This window comes from Schistocerca cancellata, chromosome 1 (genome assembly GCF_023864275.1).
Source record: "Schistocerca cancellata isolate TAMUIC-IGC-003103 chromosome 1, iqSchCanc2.1, whole genome shotgun sequence".
Taxonomy (NCBI): domain Eukaryota; kingdom Metazoa; phylum Arthropoda; class Insecta; order Orthoptera; family Acrididae; genus Schistocerca; species Schistocerca cancellata.
The window spans coordinates 1,036,891,998-1,036,913,718 of NC_064626.1; the positions used below are offsets into that span (position 1 = coordinate 1,036,891,998).

Here is a 21,721-nt window from a genome sequence, read left to right on the forward strand (position 1 = left end):
AATAAATGAAAAGCACCAATTTGCTTTTGTTCTACAATATTACTTTCATTGTTAACCGGTTTTCGGCTTACAAGGCCATCTTCATACATTTACTGAGTATTATCACCAAAGAAGTTACATGTTAGCAGACAACACTGGAAGAGAAGTAACACATCTAGGCTGAAGTAGAAACATACAGCAAGTAACATCTTTGCAATGAAAAAGTAAAAACTGAACAGTACATAAATACCAATGGAGTAGACAGGAAAACCTTTCGCACAAAATAGGAATAGCATGCCTACATAACAGTTTCTATTAATAAACAAAACTAATAAAATAAAATAAAATCAGTACTAGACAAGGCTGCATCAGGTGGTGTGAAACATGGAGAGTGATACACAACCAATTATAAGAAGAGTCAGTTATCAATGTAAATACAGAATACATAGGAAACTTAAGCAATATCAATAAGATAAACAGAAATAAATAAATGCAGGAAAATTGAGGTGTAGGTTCCCTCAAACACCTTTACTTTTTCATTGCAAAGATGTTACTTGCTGTATGTTTCTACTTCAGTCTAGATGTGTTAATTCTCTTCCAATGTTGTCTGCTAACATTTAACTTCTTTGGTGATAATACTCAGTAAATGTCCGAAGATGGCCTTGTAAGCCGAAAACCAGTTAACAATAAAAGTAAAAGGTTTCATATCAGCGCACACTCCGCTGCAGAGTGAAAATCTCATTCTGGAATAAAAGTAATATTGTAGAACAAAAGCAAATTGGTACTTTTCATTTATTATATTGAGAACTCTGTGAATGATTTCAAATGGTAACAAAAGACAAACTGTAATCGTTCCTAACTGAATTTTTCACTCTGAGTGTCGGTTTGGTGGATTTTAGGTAACTTTCTAAATCTCCATAATTATTATATGTACAGCTCTGAAATCTGGAGTAGATCTTCTTCTGAATAACAAAAAATAGTAAATCAAGTTTGAAAATAATTGGTTAATATTTAATATGTTTTATTTAGATTCGTGGGGGGTATGGATAAACGGTCGTTCTAAGTGACACAGAAGCCCGTTCTCACACTGGCTAGTAGCGACAGATGTGCTAGGAGTCATGTCTAAGACGCAAGTTCACCGGGCTCCACGTCTAGGTATCTTACTGCAATAAAGGTTATCCCGTAATAACTTGCGATGTCACAACCGCAGATTTAAAATACACTGAAGTGCCAAAGAAATTAGTATAGGCATGCGTATTCAAATATAGAGACATGTAAACAGGCAGAATATGTCGCTGCGGCTGGCAATGCCTAAATAAGACAACAAGTGTCTGGCGCAGTTGTTAGATCGTCTACTGCACCTACAATGGCAGGTTATCAAGATTTAAGTGAGTTTGAACGTAGTGTTGTACTCGGCGCACGAGCGATGGGACACTGCTTCTCCGAGGTACCGATCAAGTGGGGATTTTTGACAATCAAGAATTAGGTAAAACATCAAATTTCCTACACGATGTTAGACAGGTGTACCAGTTTCTTTGGCATTTCAATGTAGTACAAGTGTAAGAAATCGCAAAGTAACTATTATATGCCGCTGCACAGGCCCCAGTGAACGAGACAATGTGTGACCAACGTGATGCGGTGGACTGGGGCAAGGTGTGTGCAACTTATTATCCTGTTTATAGTGTATGCCCAAGATAATAAGCTTCGTTTCGGAGCTGTGATCGGTAGTAATCGGAAACGTTCGTGTCTTTTTGTCTTTTGCTTACGCCTGACACTAAACTCAGAGATTTTCAGAGATGTGCAGTATACGTATCACCGATATGTATCGACCAGAACTAGGGAGAATAGAGACCCTCCTACGGGGGCAGATGCAAACAACTGTTGTTTATATTAAATCTTATAGTCGTAATGTTCTACTTACAAGAATGTGTGTTTTAGAAACACTAATTTTAGAATAGGATATTGTAAAAAAAAAAAAAAAAAAAGATTTCTCATTGTAAATCTTACCGCAAGTTTTCAATGGTATCTCATTGCAAGTCTAATCACAAGTTTTAGGGGGTTGTGTGGTTGAAAAGGTGCGTTCCGGCACCTAAAATTTTAGAAATTAAGGATTACTGCTAAATATTTCTTCCTAAGTTGAAGATCTTTTAAAACTTAAGGTAATGGCGTTAATTTTACAGTTTACGTGGAAACCGTGGAGTACACAGCAGAGATTGGTTTTCAGCTGTGAGAGGGTGCACATACGCGTCCTAGATTAACAGCCGATTTCCCGCTTGATTGTGAAAACGCCATAGAGTTCATCTGCTATTATAGTGTGATTCTCAGTGAATGTCAACGATGTCCATACCAGATATGAGACGCCAAATCAAGCAGCAACGTTGGAGAATCCAGCAGCCAAGTACGCAAGATCGCTGCAGTTAAGTATGGAAGGAAACAATATCGACAGGTTGCAGCTCTGGGTTGGTGTGAGGCATGCTAGGGTAATGATGTTGGCAGCGGACTCCCGACGAAATGCGGTGGTCCGGGTTTTGCACGTGTTAGTTTGGTGCATCAGTTCGTAGCGTTTTTGCGTAAGTTCAATAAACACAACAGATACACATAACAGATGCGTCAAGAATATATTATCGTTCACTATTTATAACAGTCTGTCAACGCTGCGGTAACTTTTCGATTCCGTGACTGTAGAAATCACGTGGTTTTGAGGTGAAGAACTCGTCGAGCCCTGTTCGGAGCTCATGTTCATCCAGAAAGAAAGTTGCCTGAAGGTTTTTCGATAGAGAGCGGGAAAGGTGAAAATCTGTGGGTGCAAGATCAGGTTTATAAGGTGGGTGCGGAAGAACTTCCCAATCCAGATCCTGTACAGTGTTTTTTGTCAGTCTAGCAGAATGTAGGCGGGCGTTAACGTGGAGTAGCATCACTTGATGCAGTCTCCCCGGTCGTTGTTCTTGCACTGTGCCCGCAAGAGGTCTCAGTTGTTGACAATAAATGTCAGCAGTCATGGTTACGCCTCGGGGAGCAATTTGCAGATCACCACACTGCCAGTGTGCCACAAGACGCATAACATTATCTTTTGTGGATGCGCGCAGCTCTTTGTACGGGGAGTTGCTGCTTTCTTTGGGCTCAACCTTTCCTATCTTTTGTTTATGTTAGCATAAAGACAACATTTCTCTTCACCAGTAACGATACAGGATGGAAATGGTCGGTGTTGTTCACGAGTCAATTGATGACGAGCAAGCAGAGATGCACATAAGGTCACCCGCTTATTTTAGCGATTTTGTCTTGAGCATGCGGTACCCACACACCCGATTTCTGACTCTTCCCCACTGCAAATGTCGCACAAGGGTGGAATGATCACAGTTCATCAGATTTGACAGTTCTCACGTGTACTGAGGGAGATCATTGTGGATTAAAGCGTTTAAGCGATCTTCATCAAACCTCGAAGGTCTTCCTAAACGTGGAAAGTCACTAATCTTAAAACGATAGAAATAGTGAGGTTGCAACAGTGTACGCTTAGTTGTTCTTTACAATTAGGACGTTGTCACGTGATCAAGCGCCTCTCACTTCACGTCTGCCTACGAATTGGTCTCTGGCTGATGACGCAGTTCTAATCCCTAACGATTTCTTTTGCGAATATACACTCCTGGAAATTGAAATAAGAACACCGTGAATTCATTGTCCCAGGAACGGGAAACTTTATTGACACATTCCTGGGGTCAGATACATCACATAATCACACTGACAGAACCACAGGCACATAGACACAGGCAACAGGGCATGCACAATGTCGGCACTAGTACAGTGTATATCCACCTTTCGCAGCACTGCAGGCTGCTATTCTCCCATGGAGACTATCGTAGAGATGCTGGATGTAGTCCTGTGGAACGGCTTGCCATGCCATTTCCACCTGGCGCCTCAGTTGGACCAGCGTTCGTGCTGGACGTGCAGACCGTGTGAGACGACGCTTCATCCAGTCCCAAACATGCTCAATGGGGGACAGATCCAGAGATCTTGCTGGCCAGGGTAGTTGACTTACACCTTCTAGAGCACGTTGGGTGGCACGGGATACAGGCGGACGTGCATTGTCCTGTTGGAACAGCAAGTTCTCTTGCCGGTCTAGGAATGGTAGAACGATGGGTTCGATGACGGTTTGGATGTACCGTGCACTATTCAGTGTCCCCTCGACGATCACCAGTGGTGTACGGCCAGTGTAGGAGAACGCTCCCCACACCATGATGCCGGGTGTTGGCCCTGTGTGCCTCGGACGTATGCAGTCCTGATTGTGGCGCTCACCTGCACGGCGCCAAACACGCATACGACCATCATTGGCACCAAGGCAGAAGCGACTCTCTTCGCTGAAGACGACACGTCTCCATTCGTCCCTCCATTCACGCCTGTCGCGACACCACTGGAGGCGGGCTGCACGATGTTGGGGCGTGAGCGGAAGACGGCCTAACGGTGTGCGGGACCGTAGCCCAGCTTCATGGAGACGGTTGCGAATGGTCCTCGCCGATACCCCAGGAGCAACAGTGTCCCTAATTTGCTGGGAAATGGCGGTGCGGTCCCCTACGGCACTGCGTAGGATCCTACGGTCTTGGCGTGCATCCGTGCGTCGCTGCGGTCCGGTCCCAGGTCGACGGGCACGTGCACCTTCCGCCGATCACTGGCGACAACATCGATGTACTGTGGAGACCTCACGCCCCACGTGTTGAGCAATTCGGCGGTACATCCACCCGGCCTCCCGCATGCCCACTATACGCCCTCGCTCAAAGTCCGTCAACTGCACATACGGTTCACGTCCACGCTGTCGCGGCATGCTACCAGTGTTAAAGACTGCGATGGAGCTCCGTATGCCACGGCAAACTGGCTGACACTGACGGCGGCGGTGCACAAATGCTGCGCAGCTAGCGCCATTCGACGGCCAACACCGCGGTTCCTGGTGTGTCCGCTGTGCCGTGCGTGTGATCATTGCTTGTACAGCCCTCTCGCAGTGTCCGGAGCAAGTATGGTGGGTCTGACACACCGGTGTCAATGTGTTCTTTTTTCCATTTCCAGGAGTGTATCTAAGGAACAAGCAAGCACAAAAATCTTCACATAACAAGGTGTCTCTCTTCTAGGGTATGCTTTATTTATAATATATGTTCACTTCGACGCCAATAAAAAGGAAATTATATCGCACTCGCGTTTGTGTATCTCGTGGTCTATGTCTAGCTACAGTTCAAAGTTCATCAGCTCGGTTATTGACAATATCGCTCCAAGCGGCTATGGAAAATGCTCCAGCCTCCTGGTGTTTATCGTAATCTCTCGTTTAAGCTGGCAGTTTCTATTTTTTTAGAAACTAATCCATTGGATAGTAATTCTTACGATACGCGTGCTTCGTAAGAAATGAAAATTTGCGTCAGACCAAGGTTCGAAATGCTGAATTCTTGTTTACCAAGAACAATACTAGAGGATACACCAGTATGTGTGCAGGGTGAATACAAGCGCACTTAGCACACCGTACACAACAATAAATAATTAGTCCAGTTAGTGCTACAACTGTTTTGTGTATAGTCACATAAAAATGCTTTCCATATCTGATGATGGTAACATTGATTACCGACACCGTTTATCACGAATAAAGGTTATTATTCCCGATCTTGGCAAAGAAGTTTAGCTTCCCTAATGTGTTATCACAGATCGCCCCTTGCTTCTCAATATGAGTAACCTAAGACATAATTCTACAGATGATGATGAAACAAGTAATGGCTAGAACTTAGTCTTAACAAAAACATTAAAATAATGACTATCAACAGCTTTTTTCATCAGCATATAAAAATTATTTTAATTTGCCTGAGAACAGTAAATAGAACTGGAGACAGATGTATTTCACAGTCGGATTATTATGGACCTCTTTGGAAGAATTATATACAGTAAAACTTATTATTTTAACATCACAGAGCCTACTTTGGTATTCTTTTCCTTCTTACTTTTAAATACTTTTTTCAGAATACTGTACGTTGGCAAAATCTTATGTCTATGTTGCTGTGCTCAGTATTCCCAGTAATTTTTTTCTGGTGGTTTAGTGGGAAGATGTAGAGGACTTGAATGGCAGCGTACTAATGCTGATATTATAATTAAGTTCATATATTGTGTTTGTAGTGGATTGAGTTAGTCATTTACGTACTTATTACAATGTTACTCTTCTCTGTAGTATCAATTTAGTAATAACAATAGTCCAATAACACTACTGTGCTGCACCTCATTCCCTTTACTTGAAACACGTATGTGTTCAGTGTATTCAGTATAGAGATGGCGAGGCATGACAGAATCTCTGACCAGAGAGTTATTTATCGTTGATAGTCTGCGCTTAACCGCGCGAGTGTGCAGTTGCGTGTAGCGAGCCGACAGTAGCAGTTATGGTACGTAGCGAGTCGCGAGAGCATGTAGTTCAGTTGCAAGTGGCACTCTGTCTGCAGTAGTCAGTCAGTACAGTACTGTGTGAGGAGTCGGCGGCGGTCGACATGGGTCTCTGGTCACGATTCAGGACGAGGTATATTGTTAAATAAGGTAATGAAGCAGCATTGCGCTCAGCTAATAATGTATTGTAATTATAATTAATTTGTTCAAGAAATGCCCCAATAATAATTCTGTTTTCAAAACAACCGTTATTAAAAAGAAAAAAATCATTACAATTGAATGTTCATTTCTCAGTTTTTGTGTCGAGTTTACATTGGGCCATTATTTTTCAATATTTTTGTAGCGAAGGTACAGTCGCTTTTATTTCAATTTAACGATGTTTTGTGGGAGCTCAACAACATTTGGGTCATTATTATTCAGTAATCTTGTGGGGAAATAACTTTTGGCACGTTTTCATTATCATAGACTTTTCTTTTATTTCTGCTGGGAGGTTGCGTTTAACACGATTCCCATTAATATTTAATTATTGTTCCTTTTCAAAATTTTGTGGGGAGGTTACATACTGTCATGATGAGACTACAATGCCAGCACAGGACTGCAGCAGTACTCATTCGCTTTCTATTATGTTTTGCACCGAAACTATGTATTCTGTTGACAATCGATGCCCTATGAAACATCTATACAGTATTGTTTGAACTGTCTCCATCAACACATCAATAAACAAAACTGAAAATGTCTTTAGAAGTATTAAAGAAATTGAAACCGATGACAATTAGGAAGGAGATGTGATACGTGTATTAAATAGTCATACAAACTGTACTTGCAGTTTTATGTCTTGTGCATTGTGGACTTAACGCGTTTGCCTACCATCCAACGGTCCCGGTTTGATTCCCAGCCCTGTTTGGAGATTTTCTCCGTTCGTGGAGTTGGTGTTCTGTTGTCCTCCTCATCCTTTCATCATCGTTACCGACACGCAAGTCGCCCAATATGGTGTCGACTGAAATGAGACTTGCATCGGCGGCCGAACTTCCCCCAGATGGGGCCTCCCGGCCAACAATGCTACACGATCATTTCATTTCATTTTTTATTTAAATTTTGCTATCCTAAACACTTAAAATATTTTTATTTATGGAACATTCTTCTGTGAATTACATTTTGACAAATATTATACGATATGATTATCTTATTTGTGTTAAATAAATGCAGATGAACCTACACTGTGTGATCCAATATTCTGCAAACTACATGTACAGAAATAATCCTATAACACATTTTATTTTTGCAAGATAAAAAAGATACTGATTACAGTGTATTTTTATACAACATGTGATATTATGCCAAAGGAGCACCAATGTCAAAAATACCGACGATACGTAACATTCCCAGTTGTCGTCTAAAACAAGCAGACAAACATGGGATCTACAGAATCCAAATTCATCATTGAGAGAAAATAAACATGAAACAAGTCATTAGCTACATGATTTATAATATTCAATGTACAAATCTTCATCTAGTCGGCCTAGTCACAGTCTTTCTTTTGCAGATAGATATAATGATAACTTCTACAAACAACTGAAAATGAAAATATACGGTTTTCATTTTACTCAGTGTTTTTAATTGGTAATGACTGAATAAATAAAACTGTAAAACAAGAAGTTTCGAAAGGATCTCCTCTATAAAGAAGTTCCTGTCACCTACATAGTGGCACTAAAATCCGAATTGAAGTTCCAAATATTAACTTCATATTAAGAGAAACAACTGCTGTTGTTTAAAAAAGAGTTCCTGTGATTCCACTATACAATTTATTCTGGACAGAGCTAAGTAATTAGAATTATGTTACAGGAAATAATGAAATTTATCATTTCATTTATGGTAAGCTTCTCATTAATGACAGTTTCTGCATGCATAAAAATATAACTGTAGCATTTGATTAATGTTCAATATCATTCTATCATCTGTATGATGAATCTTAATTTCTGAATTAAGTGAAGTGAAATTGAACTGAATAACTTCTGTACGGCTAATAATGTTGAGTAGTAAGATTTTGAAGAGCTACGTAACTCACTCGCAAATTAAGTCTTACATTCGTGCAGGAGTGTTTATTGAAGTTTTCTTGCAGCTCTCAAATAAGTTCATTGTAGTAAAATAGTACTTATCATGTTAATTTAGGTTATGAACTTTTTGGAACGGATTTTGCATCCAAAAATTAATGGTCCGAAGAGCATTCTGTAAGATTATTAAAAAAATGTTGTCATTTTAATGTTCAAGCGCAATGAATTTTTTTTTTTTGTCAGGGCCTACTGCAAAATGATACTTCTTATGTTTGATGAGTAGTGTTAGAGCGTGGAAAAGTTTCTCAGGCGTTCGAAAATTGTTGTTTGAGTTCTTTGAGACACGACGGAGTATAATCGATCTAATAGAAGTTACATAAAATATTGATCAGTTCTGTCTATACTTGGCACCTTAGCCATTATCGACGTGCACCACACGAAGGTTGTTGTTTTGTGTTGGAACTTAGCCGATACGCATTTGGTTGGGAGTTGGGTTCATGTGGGGCAGTTGAACATGATTGAAACGGGAGCGAGCACTGAAAAATGTCCGAAATTTGACAGTAGGAATTGACGAAAGATATTTTTCCTCTTTTCCTTCAGCTGTGGTTAATAGCACTAATTGTATACGCTGTCTATTTCGAAGCTAGACAGTTTCATCTTTAGGCGCCTTGGAAGGACGAATGAGTCAATCGAGATCCACAAACTTCGACTGCCTCATTGTAGCTCTAGGTATATACACCTGACCTGCATGCACCAGTCTCTCACAAATATGTATCCAAGGATTCTCCAGCAGTTTTATATTTTCCCCTGCTGTGGAGTAATAGCCACTGGCAGCAACAAATCAACAACTCAACCAATTACTAAAGATAATAGAAATATTTAGCAATGATATAAATATGGCTTTTGGAACAGACAAATGTAAGAAAAATAGCATAGTCAAGGGAAAACACACTAAACAAGAAGATTACATATTGGATAACCACAGCGACTGCATAGAAGCGATGGAAAAAACAGATGCCTATAAATATCTAGGATACAGACAAAAAAATAGGAATAGATAATACAAATATTAAAGAAGAACTAAAAGAAAAATATAGACAAAGACTAACAAAAATACTGAAAACAGAATTGACAGCAAGAAACAAGACAAAAGCTATAAATACCTGTGCTATACCAATATTGACCTACTCATTTGGAGTAGTGAAATGGAGTAACACAGACCTAGAAGCACTCAATACACTTACACGAGCACAATGCCACAAATATAGAATACATCACATACATTCAGCAACAGAAAGATTCACATTAAACAGAAAGGAAGGAGGAAGGGGATTTATCGACATAAAAAACCTACATTATGGACAGGTAGACAATTTAAGAAAATTCTTTATAGAACGAGCAGAAACTAGCAAAATACACAAAGAAGTCACTCATATAAATACATCGGCTACACCATTGAAATTTCATAACCACTTCTACAACCCTTTAGATCACATAACATCAACAGATACGAAGAAAGTAAATTGGAAAAAGAAAACACTACATGGCAAGCGCCCGTATCATCTAACACAGCCACACATCGATCAAGACGCATCCAACACATGGCTAAGAAAAGGCAATATATACAGTGAGACGGAAGGATTCATGATTGCAAAACAGGATCAAACAATAAACACCAGATATTACAGCAAGCATATTGTTAAAGATCCCAATACCACAACAGATAAATGCAGACTTTGCAAACAACAAATAGAAACAGTAGATCACATCACAAGTGGATGTACAATACTAGCAAATACAGAATACCCCACAAGACATGACAATGTAGCAAAAATAATACATCAACAACTTGCCATACAACATAAACTAATAAAACAACACGTTCTCACATCCACATAACAAACCTGACATCATACTCACCAATAAAAAGAAGAAATTAACACAACTAATCGAAATATCAATACCCAATACAACAAATATACAGAAGAAAACAGGAGAAAAAAATGAAAAATATATCCATCTGGCTGAGGAAGTCAAAGACACGTGGCATCAGGATAAAGTTGACATCATACCAATTAAACTATCAACTACAGGAGTCATACCACACAATATCCACCTATACGTCAACGCAATACAGCTACATCCAAACGTATATATACAACTATAGAAATCTGTAATTATTGATACATGTTCAATTACCCGAGAGTTCCTAAATGCAATGTAACATATACCGTACAGTTAAAAGGAAGTCACGCTTGATCAAGGTCCGCGTCACTTTCCATTTTTAACCAGACATAACGTCTGAGACAGGAAAGAGAAGTAATAATAATAATAATAAGGCATTTCTCCGCAAAATCCTTTGTTTCAGAACTGTTAATCCAGCAAGGTACGCATGAGATCTTCTGTGAATTGGAAAGGACAACGGGCAAGATTGAAGTTGTGAGTGGATGAGGTGGGGTGGAGAGAGGGAGGAGGGAGGGTGAAGGAGGTGTCACAAATCATGCCTGGATAGCTCAGCCGGTAAGAGGATTGCCCGCGAAAGGCAAGGTTGCTTCCAGATACGAATCCTGTCCGTCATACAGTTTTAATCTTTCAGTTCAAATGTGTGTGAGTTCCTAAGGGACCAAATTGGTGAGGTTATCGGTCCCTAGACTTACACACTACTTAAACTAACATATGCTAAGAACAACACACACACACACACACACACACACACACACACACACACACACACACGTCCGAGGGAGGACTCGAACCTCCTGCGGGAGGGGTCGCACAATCCGTGACATGGCGCCTCAAACCGAGCGACCGCTACGCGCTGGGAAGTTACAGTTTTGTCCATAAATCTTTTTTCAACTAGTGTTGGTACATGCGGGTCGGTGCATACACAGGGTTTGTTTGAGATAACACAAGTTTGCGGAACTTAATAGGTTCTTGCGCGCTCTTAAGGCGTTTGAAGGCCGAGGTGTCTAGTTTATAAATCGATAGCGCCTAATACTAACACCAACAATTACAGCTGAAGAATTAGTAAAGAAATGTCTTTCGCCATTACTGAGCTGCTGATGACCGTGACCATTTCACCAACAAAAAAAATGCATTTGACAGTAGGAACATTTATCTTGCAAAATTTGAGGGTTACGGGCACCAGACAGTGAGTGAGTTACCGGTTCATAGGAATGTTGAGGGCAAGGGAAGCTCTAGAAGTAAAATCAAGTAGGCAACTAAAACCTGTACTACATGCTTCTCTGGTATGGTTGCGTGCAATTTTCACGTTTTTCTGCATCTTAGATCTGTCCTTGGTGCATGAAGATTACACAACGATGCTGAAATCAAAGCAGCTGTTTCCATATATCATGAGAGGTAAGTCGTTTATATATGAAATGTACGCAAAAGCTGGTCTCAAGCTTAGGTGCTCGTCAGATAAGTCAGTTATGTAGACAACAGGGAAGAAAGTAAATGAATTTTACTGTACATTGTCCAGCTTTTGTTTACTTTTTTAACTCATCGAGAGTGACTTTATTGTCGACTCTTGTGCAGATGTAGCTGACTGAAAAATTGCCATTTGATGTTTTAAAGCTAGTTGGTTGGGAGTTACTTCAGGTGACTGCAGTCTACATGGAACGAAGTGTGGACAAATGCTTGGGGAGTATAGTTCAGAGAACCGCTGGGATCCACTGGGAAATCATCACGTTGGGAAAAGAGTGACGGGTTTACTCTGGATTTCAAAATATTCATAGCGGAATGGCATCCAAAAGAACATCGTAGCTGATCGGGAAAACCGGATTCGCTATGAACCAAGACTTCTAACAAAACGTCAACGATGATCCTGGCTGGTGCATTTTTGAACGAAACCGTGGAAGACAATTTTATCGTATAGATCTTCAAAGTCCTAGGGGATATGGAAAGCCGAAAGTCAACCATGGTGGAGTGCTTTCCTTGGTGATCTTGTCAGATCCTTTAACATTTCTTGTTCCATCAGAGTTATTCTCAATTTGTGTTCAGGATTGTCCTCAAGGAACATGAAATGACGGGTGCAGAAGGGGATGTTGCGGGAACGTTTTAATTGCTGTACAGGGAACTACTTTCTTTCATTGGAAAGGATGGGGGTTAGAGATGGAGCACAAGCTCGTACTGGACGAGGATAAAGAAGGGAATTGGCCGTACATTTTTCAACTGAACCACAACAGCATTTGTCTTACACGATTTAGGGAAACCACCGAAAACATAGATGTGGATGGCTGGACAGATATTTAACTCTGATCCTCCAGAAAACGTGCGCTCTACACCAGCTCGCTCCTTCTCTTTGGCTGATACAATAGATCTTTTGAACCAGAACGTCTACATCAAGCTATACATTCAGGTTTTGGTAATTTCCGATTTCACTAGGTAAAACTGTGACTTTTGGTAGTGGGCAGTATTCGGCGCCACTCTAAAGTTCGGAATGGCCAACTTGTTCCTAGGATTTTAACAATCAAATTTCCTGGAATCGTCCATAACAAGGCGCCACGAATCAGGAGCGGTACCAGCGCATTGTGTCAGATCCAGAGGGAAAGTGTTGTGACAGAAGAGATTGGGCAATGATGCCCCTTACATCCAAAGCCTTGCACCGGATGATTATTACAGAAATGCAGCTACTTACGGAGGTACGTTATGGCCTTTAGTTCTCGTGTGACACCGTAACATGACAGATGTGCTAGTGCGCTTATATGGAACCAATTTACTCTGGAAAAAAAATTAGTTTCAATTTTGGCTACCGGGTGCAAATCTGGCGCTGTAAAGCATCTCGTCGACGTCTCTGAATAGATTGTGTAAACGGCAGTTAATAATAAAGTCAACATTACACCTTTCACTTTTGTTTGAAGTTACGCCTGGTGGCCAAAATGGAACCTAATTTTTTTTCCAGCGTACATCAGTTGCTCATTAACCCATTAGAATACCTAACAAGTTTCTCTGTTATGCAATAATTACAGCCGACACTGGGTTTCTGTGAGTAGGTGCACTTTAGTTATATGACCCACCAGGTTAGCCGAGAGTGCTAACGCTCTGCTTCCTGGGCTCGGGTAGGCGTGCCGGCCCCGGATCGAATCCGCCCGGCGTATAAACGACGACGGCCAGTGTGCTGGCCAGCCTGGATGTGGTCTTTAGGCGGCTTTCCACATCCCCCTAGATGAATACCGGGCTGGTCCCCACGTCCTGCCTCAGTTACACGGCTTGCAGATATCTGAACACTTTCGCAATATTCCATGGATTACACTAGTCGCAGACAGTTGGGGTACACTAATTCTTCCCAGGGGGTACGGCGTGGTGGCAGGAAGGGCATCCGGCCACCCCTTTCCACTAACCTTGCCAAATCCGTTCCTAACAATGCCGACCCTGCGTCAATGCGGGACATGGCACCAGTAAAAGAAAGAAAAGAAAAGTTGTAGGTGACAGAAAATCAGCCCATAGTACACAGAACATCAATACCGGTCGTGACAGCGCCGCAAGGCGATACAATATACACAACGGTTCCCCATGCTGCAACTCAGGAAGACCAGCGAGGCTTGCCGAGACGCTTCACGTTGTCGGATAAGTGTGGCTTCTGGCGGTAAGCAATAATGGTCCATGGTGGCGGTGTTAGAGTTGTAGTCTCTCAGAGTTACAGCGTCCATGGACTTCCAATCAAATTTCAGTCTCACTAGACTGCGACATCTTCGTGCTGCAAGTACACGTCCACGATTCCTACCATGACACAGCGATACGTATACAGTGTTATCATCCGTCAGATGATATCGAGATCCACATGCATCCACAGATCTCGATTTTCAAAGACCTCCTTTTAGCCACGAAACGTAAACGTTACATCCTTCCCACTTTGCAAATCGAACTCACATTCTCATACAGCGTGTCAAGCTGCTGGATTTGTTGGCGTTTCGTAGCGGACTGTTGAACGTGTCTACAAGCAGTGGTGTAATGTACGTGGCCACGAAACACGACGACAGAATTATGTTCGGAAGCCGCGTGGGATTAGCCGAGCGGTCTAAGGCGCTGCGGCCATGGACTGTGGGGCTGATCCCGGCGGAGGTTCGAGTCCTCCCTCGGGCATGGGTGTGTGTGTTTGTCCTTAGGATAATTTAGGTTAAGTAGTCTGTAAGCTTAGGGACTGATGATCTTAGCAGTTAAGTCCCATAAGATTTCACACACATTTGAACATTTGGTACACTAATTCCGTCCCGGGGGGGTACGGGGTGGCGGCAGGAAAGGCATCCGGCCACCCCTTCCACTAACATTGCCACATCCGATTAACCGTGCCGACCCTGCATATCCGCGGGAAAAAAGGCACAAGCAAAAGAAAAGAAAAGTACACTTTAATTGAGTCACTTAGATGCAAAACTGTCCATGTCCAATTTTTAAAAAAATTGAGTTGGCAACTCTGCATTGTATAGCATGACATTTTACACGTTCTTGAAATGCTATTTCTGCTCAAAGCTCTCCATGTCCTACGGAAAACAGCTCACGAAAAGTGTGGTTAGATTCAAAACTGTCCATGTCCATCAGTAAGTTGAGTGCAAAACTTGCCTTGTCCCTTTTGACAAATCGCATTGAAGGCTGGAGTCATGTGACTGTAATGCAAGATGGCTACCATAGGCATGTAAACATTGTACTTGTGTGGTCTCTTACAACTGTTTATTCTGAAAGTTATACATATTCTCAGAATGCTATAAAAGTTGAAGGGGAGCCTAATTATAATTCTGAAATCAACCTAGCAGTGTCCGTATGCAAACGTGGGAAACACTTAGGACACACAAACTCGAGCTGCATTACGAACTCGGTTGTTCCTATTAAAAACTGGAGGAAGTTTCGAAACTCCTCGAGAAACACTATGGTTAGTCCTGGACGGAACGTGAATCCCTGTCGTGGTTCATGACATTACTGGGTTGCAGCGGGTTAGGGCCATCAGTTGAATCAGAATGCCTAGCAGGAGAAGATGAAGACATTGTTCCAGATATGATGTATTAAGAGGATTGCAGTTTGTCAGCTGTTACACCATGTACTTTCAGAAATATTAAAAGAAATTAAAACTGAATACACAGTTTTATGTTCACCCCATATCCTCTCCTCATGTGCAACTAGTCAGGTTCAAAACTGTCCATGTCCATTTCAGTTGCATGCAAAAGTGGCCATCTGCAAAGTCAGATGCACAACTGTCCAAGTCCATTTTTATTTTGCTTATATCTTACATGCATTGAGTTCCTGATTTTTTTTCAATAGCCCAAATGGTTTTGTACTAATCCATAATTATGTACACAAGATAGAGTGTAGGGCAGTGTGTATTTACCCAGTGAAAACAGTTTTTCCACTTTCTCTGAAAACCGGTTATGGAGGACATGGACAGTTTTGCAACTAGGCGACTCGAATATATCCATCCGGTGTATAAATCTCAGCTGTCACTGTGAGTAGTGATGTTACACCGCATTAGGGCGAAAGTGACAAGTTTCTTGTCCTCTCAGCTTATTTATTTATAATTAGGAGTTACACAAGCAAATATAAAATTATAGAACGAGAGCCACAGAAAACACTTGACTGACGGGGAAAAAATTGAAAATGTGCTCGAATAAAACAGAAAGATGAGGAAAACAAGTTTTCGAACATACTCCGCTATAGAGTTATAGTAGAAACGTCTTTTCAGTCTGATCTGCTGCTGCACAGTGGAATGCCTGCGAGAGCCGGCACGTAACGCTACAGCTGGAAAAAAAAATTAGGTTCCGTTATGGTCGCCAGGCGTCAGCCGTGCAGGCGGGCGTTCATGGCGGCCACCCTGGCGTTGTGCTGGTCCAGGAAGAGACGGCGCTGTTCGCGCAGCTGGTCCGACGGCAGCGGCGTCCTCCTTGGCTGGCGCCTGCTCTTCCTGGACGGCTTCTTGCTGCCGCCGCCGCTGCGGCTGCCGCCCTTCCTCTTGCGCTTGGGCTTGCGTTTCTTCTTGCCGCCACCGCCGCCGCCGCCGCCGCTCTTGCGCTTGTTGGTGATGGGGCTGGTGCTGTTGCCGCCACTCCCTAGAGGCACATCGCTCGCCGGCTGCGAGAAGCCTGTGCCTGTGCCCGTCCCCGTACCGGTACCTGTTCCGGTGCCTGTTCCAGTTCCTGCAATTTACATAACACGACACAGTAGCAGCATCTCTCACCAAACACATCTATCTCACAAGGGAAACATACACAACAGGTAAACAATTATGCCAATCTTGCGCACGGCTGCAATAGATGAAGACTAAACGGAAAGAAGGGGTTAAGTCCAAACCTCATGAACATGAGTTAGTGTTATCATTATGAAGTTCATCAGATGTACTTTCAGAACTTAAATGAATGTGATGGGTATAGTTACGGAGACGGAGTTGTAGCCAGATTAAAGTAGCTTCGTACATCCGTATTTAAAGTGGATTATGGTGGGAGACAGCGGTACTTAAGATTTTATATTTATTTGGCTACTAGTTTCGACGTTGCGTCGACGCCATCTTCAGGCCGGTACACTTTGATGAAATCAATTGTGTGTGGCTGAGTACTAGAAGTCCGCGGTGAGACCAACATGTGCGTACAGCTGGAGGAGCTTCATTCTTAATAAAAAAGATTAAAATATGGTTTAACAGAGAAAAAGGGTCAAGTCAGTCAAATACACCGACAGAAAGGGTGAAGTCCAGCAGGTGCGCATTTCTGAGCTGTATTGATTTTTTTGTCTGCTTTTATGGAAGTCTCATTGTTGACACTGTTAAATGCAATGTCATTGCTGATCTTTCTTATTTATTGTGGAAGCTAACACGGAGCAGATTTGACATTAGCTTCTTCGTTTTGTGCTGTGGTGGTGCTGAGTTTCGTGCCGTGATTTGCGCTAAAACAATGCAACCTTGACAATCGCTTCAGCGCTTTGTGACGTGGCAGATAGAATTGAAGTTCACGTAAAATCCAACTGAGGTCGGTGAAACACAACTAGCTCTTTATACTCATGAAGTAATGAGTGCTATCCACAGGGATGTCAAATTGATTCCATACTTTTAGATTTCCAGAAGGCTTTCGACATCGTTCCTCGCAAGCGTCTTCTAACCAAACTGCGTACCTACGGAGTATCGCCTCAGTTGTGTGACGGAATTCGTCATTTCCTGTCAGAAAGGTCACAGTTCGTAGTAATAGACGGAAACCCAACTAGTAAAACAGAAGTAATATCCGGCGTTCCCCAGGGAAGGTTAATAGGCCCTCTATTGTTCCTGATCTATATTATCGACATAGGAGACAATCTGAGTAGCCATCTTAGATTGTTTGCAGATGATGCTGTCATCTACCGTCTTGTAAAGTCATCAGACGATCAAAACGACTTACAACATGATTTAGATAAGATATCCGTACGGTGCGAAAAGTGGCAATTGACCCTGAATAAAGAAAAGTGTGAAGTTATTCACATGAGTACTGAAAGAAATCAGCTAAATTTCGATTACGCGATAAGTCATACATATCTGAAGGCTGTAAATTCAGCTAAATACTTAGCGATTACAATTACAAATAACCAAAACTGGAACGATCACATAGATAATATTGTGGGTGGAGCAAACCAAAGACGGCGATTCATTGGCAGAACACTTAGAAGGTGCAACAGGTCTACTAAACAAGCTTCTTGCACCACGCTTGTCCGCCCTATTCTGGAGTATTGCTGTGTGGTGTGGGATCCGCATCAGATTCGACTGACGGATGACATCTAAAAAGTACAAAGAAGGGCAGCTCGTTTTGTATTATCGCGAAATAGGTGAGATAGTGCCATTGACATAACACGTGAATTGGAGTGGCAATCAGCAAAATAAAGGTGTTTTTCCTTGCGTAGGGATCTGGCTGGCGCTGAGCACTATGGGACTTAACATCCGTGGTCATCAGTCCCCTAGAACTTAGAACTACTTAAACCTAACTAACCTAAGGACATCACACACATCCATGCCCGAGGCAGGATTCGAACCTGCGACCGTAGCAGTCGCGCGGTTCCGGACTGAGCGCCTAGAACCGCGTAGTGATCTTCTCATGAAATTTCAATCACCACTTTTCTCCTCCGATTGCGAAAACATTCTGTTGCCACCCACCTACATAGGGAGAAATGATCATCACGATAAAATAAGAGAAATCAGGGCTCACACAGAAAAAATTAAGTGCTCGTTTTTCCCGCGTGCCGTTCGAGAGTGGAACGGTAGAGAGACCGCTTCAAGGTGGTTCATTGAACCCTCAGCCATTCACTTTATTGTGAATAGCAGAGTAGTCACGTAGATGTAGATGTAGATGTAGTTGTGTTTCAACTGGTGATGGAATATACAGAGTCCAGCTGCAGTGGTAAGTCTAGAAAAAGACAGAGCTATGGTAGACAATCTGAAGCATCTGAAAAGCTAAGAACATGTCACATGATATAGGAGAGCATTGTAACTGCAAGAAGAATTGCACTGATTTGCTAACTGATGCGGAGAAGTCTACATTAATATCTAATTTCAATTTACTGAAGGACTGGAGTGAGCAAAGTTGTCACCTGACAGGACTGATTTCTGTTGACAATGTACAACGCCGAAGGCGTCGCAGAGATGAGACAGTAGCTACTTTGCGTGATTATACATTTCATTATAAGGTCAGAATAATGAGAGACAATACTGAGACAGAATTATCTGTTTGTCAAAAGGCCTTTATATCACTGTGTGGTATTTCAAAGAAAGATTAGAAACTATCAGGAATTCCTTAAAAAATGAAGGCATGGTGCCAGTTTATAAACGAGGGAAACACGGAAACCAAGTTCATAAACTTGCAACAGAAATAGGGCAAAACATCTGCACTCACATCAAGTCATTTAAAGGACGTTCCAGTCATTACAGTATAAATAAAACACAGAAACTGTATTTGCCTGAAGAACTCACAATCAAGATAATGTTCAAGATGTTTCAAGAGATACATTCTGCTTGTTGCGTATCGTATGAAACTTATCGTAAAATATTCAATACGAAATTTAATATCTCATATAGTTTCCCTCGAAGTGATACATGCAGTACTTTTGATAAGTTTTCTGTAACTTTCAAAGCTGTAGAGGCACAACTAATACATGCGGCAGATTGAAAGCAAAGATCAGACGTACAAAGTAACACTAAGAGAAAGAGAACATTGAATATGAACTGCACCGCCGTAAAGTTGATGCATTCTGTCAGCGTAAAAGACAATCTCGACAGAGAAGCACGAAGTTTACAAACACAGAATCAATATGTATGGATTTCCAGAGAAATCTTCCATGTCCCAACATCAGCACCAACATTGTCTATTATAAGCGACAGCTTTCTCTATATCTGTTTAACATACATCGACTCTGAGAAAGTAATGAAGTGTTTTATGTTCATCCTGAAACTATAGGAAAGAAACGTTCAAACGATGTAGTTTCTTTTCTGCATCATTATATTACTTCGTTTCTAGATCCTGAGGTTAAAAATTTGGAAATCTTCTGTGACTCATGTGGTGGGCAAAACAAAAACTATACCTGAAGATAGTAACTGTTCTCGAAAGAACAGATACCACTGATGACCGTGCAGCTTCTGTAGAATAAATGATGGTTAATTGAAACCCTCAGCTGCCAATAGGTGATATTGATATAACTCGATGGGAACAGCTGAAAATGTGTGCACCGACCGTGACTCGAACCCGGGATCTCCTGCTTACATGGCAGACGCTCTACTCATTTTTCCCCCTTCTTCATTTTGTTCGATATAGTTCGTTGCGTTTGGTCTGGGCGTACGCTTCAAGACACCCGTTCAAGTTGATCGTTGATTCCTTGACTCAGTTCTTTTATTACAGAGAGCACGCAGCACTCTGACCGAACATTACTCGCGCCAGCTAAGGTGACGATTCCCATAAGAGTTCGGGCAACCTGTGCGCATTCGCACAGACGATGGCCAATGTATCTCTTAGCAACATTTGTGTGTAGATTGTGGACGGTTGGGAATGTGTGTCTCACGGGAAGCGTGCAAGGGATAAGTCCCTGCAGTCGCGCTATTCATCTGTGTCCTCGGTGGCTCATATGGATAGAGTGTCTACCATGTGAGCAGGAGATCCTAGGTTCAAGTTCCGGTCGGGGCACACATTTTCAGCTGTCCTCATCGAGGTACATCAACAACACCTGTCGGCAGCTGAGGGTTTCAATTAATTATCATTTATTCTAGAGAAGCTGCACGGTCATCAATGGTATCTGTTCTTTCGACAACAGTTACTATCTTCATATATAGTTAAATGGCTACCCGGCCATTGACCTTCGTCTGTGCGAATGAGCACAGGTTGCCCGAACTCTTACGGGAATCGTCACCTTAGTTGGCGCGAGTAATGAGTGGATGGGCAAATATCTATGAGGAACATTACGTGTATAGATTGTGGACAGTTGGGGATGTGTGTCTCACGGGAAGCGTGCAAGGAGAGGCTCAGATGGATAGAGCGTCTGCCATGTAAGCAGGAGATCCCGGGTTCGACTCCCGGTCGGGGCACACATTTTCAGCTGTCCCCATCGAGGTATATCAACATTACCTGTCGGCAGCTGAGGGTTTCCATTATTTATCATTTTAATAACTATACCATTTTCAGGTTCATCTGTTATATTGTGCGTCATGCAAAGTGATTTGAATCAATTTGTGTGACATTCCAGTAAGAGGACATTCATACCTGGAAAGGGACAAAGACATGGAACTCATCAGACGTAAAACAAAAGCTGAACTCCCAAAGGACTGGACAGACATAATTAAAGATGCGCGTGCGAAGCCCACTTCTTTTCAGGTTGCTGAAGTTGATGGCTCAATGATACGTGACTGGACTGATTTCTTGCAACCAAGATACCGACCACAATGTCCATTCCCTTCGCGAGCTATTAAGGAGATGAAGATAGAACGTCACCATTCAAGGCTTATCATACATCATGACACTTATAAAGGATCTTGGATCACATCAGTTGTTTCTGCTCCTGCTAGACGAATGGAAGAGGAACCAGGACATGCAGAAGGAGAGTTTTTGTTCCCTTCAACCTGTTACGAAGGTAGGCTGGTAAAGACTAGTCACAGCAATTAAATGAAACTAATCATATGCAGGTCCTGCTTTATTATAACAAACCTATTGAGATACCACGCCGCATGTTCAATGTTTCAGGACTGCTACCTATCACCAAGGAAAAGTATCGTGATCTGCAAGAACTGAAGGTGTTCTGTGACGGCCCAAAAGTACTATACAAATATTCCTTTCCGGCAGCGAATTTACAAAAACGTTTTGTGTTATTTGTTTGTAATA

The 21,721-nt window shown here is 42.0% G+C and overlaps 1 protein-coding gene across 1 annotated transcript; it reads left to right on the forward strand.

Moving 5' to 3' along the window:
• Window positions 1-16,176: 16,176 nt before the first annotated feature.
• On the forward strand, window positions 16,177-21,633 carry LOC126123816 (uncharacterized). Its single transcript, XM_049915103.1, has 2 exons — window positions 16,177-16,625; window positions 21,584-21,633. The coding sequence occupies exons 1-2, from the start codon at window positions 16,177-16,179 to the stop codon at window positions 21,615-21,617; spliced, it is 483 nt and encodes a 160-aa protein (XP_049771060.1). The 3' UTR covers window positions 21,618-21,633.
• Window positions 21,634-21,721: the final 88 nt, after the last annotated feature.

Coding starts and splice junctions, on each gene's coding strand:
- LOC126123816 (XM_049915103.1), top strand. CDS start 16,177: ATGGTCGCCAGGCGTCAGCCGTGCAGGCGGGCGTTCATGGCGGCCACC. Junction 16,626..21,583: donor AAGGGAAACATACACAACAG/GTAAACAATTAT, acceptor TCAATGTTTCAG/GACTGCTACCTATCACCAAG.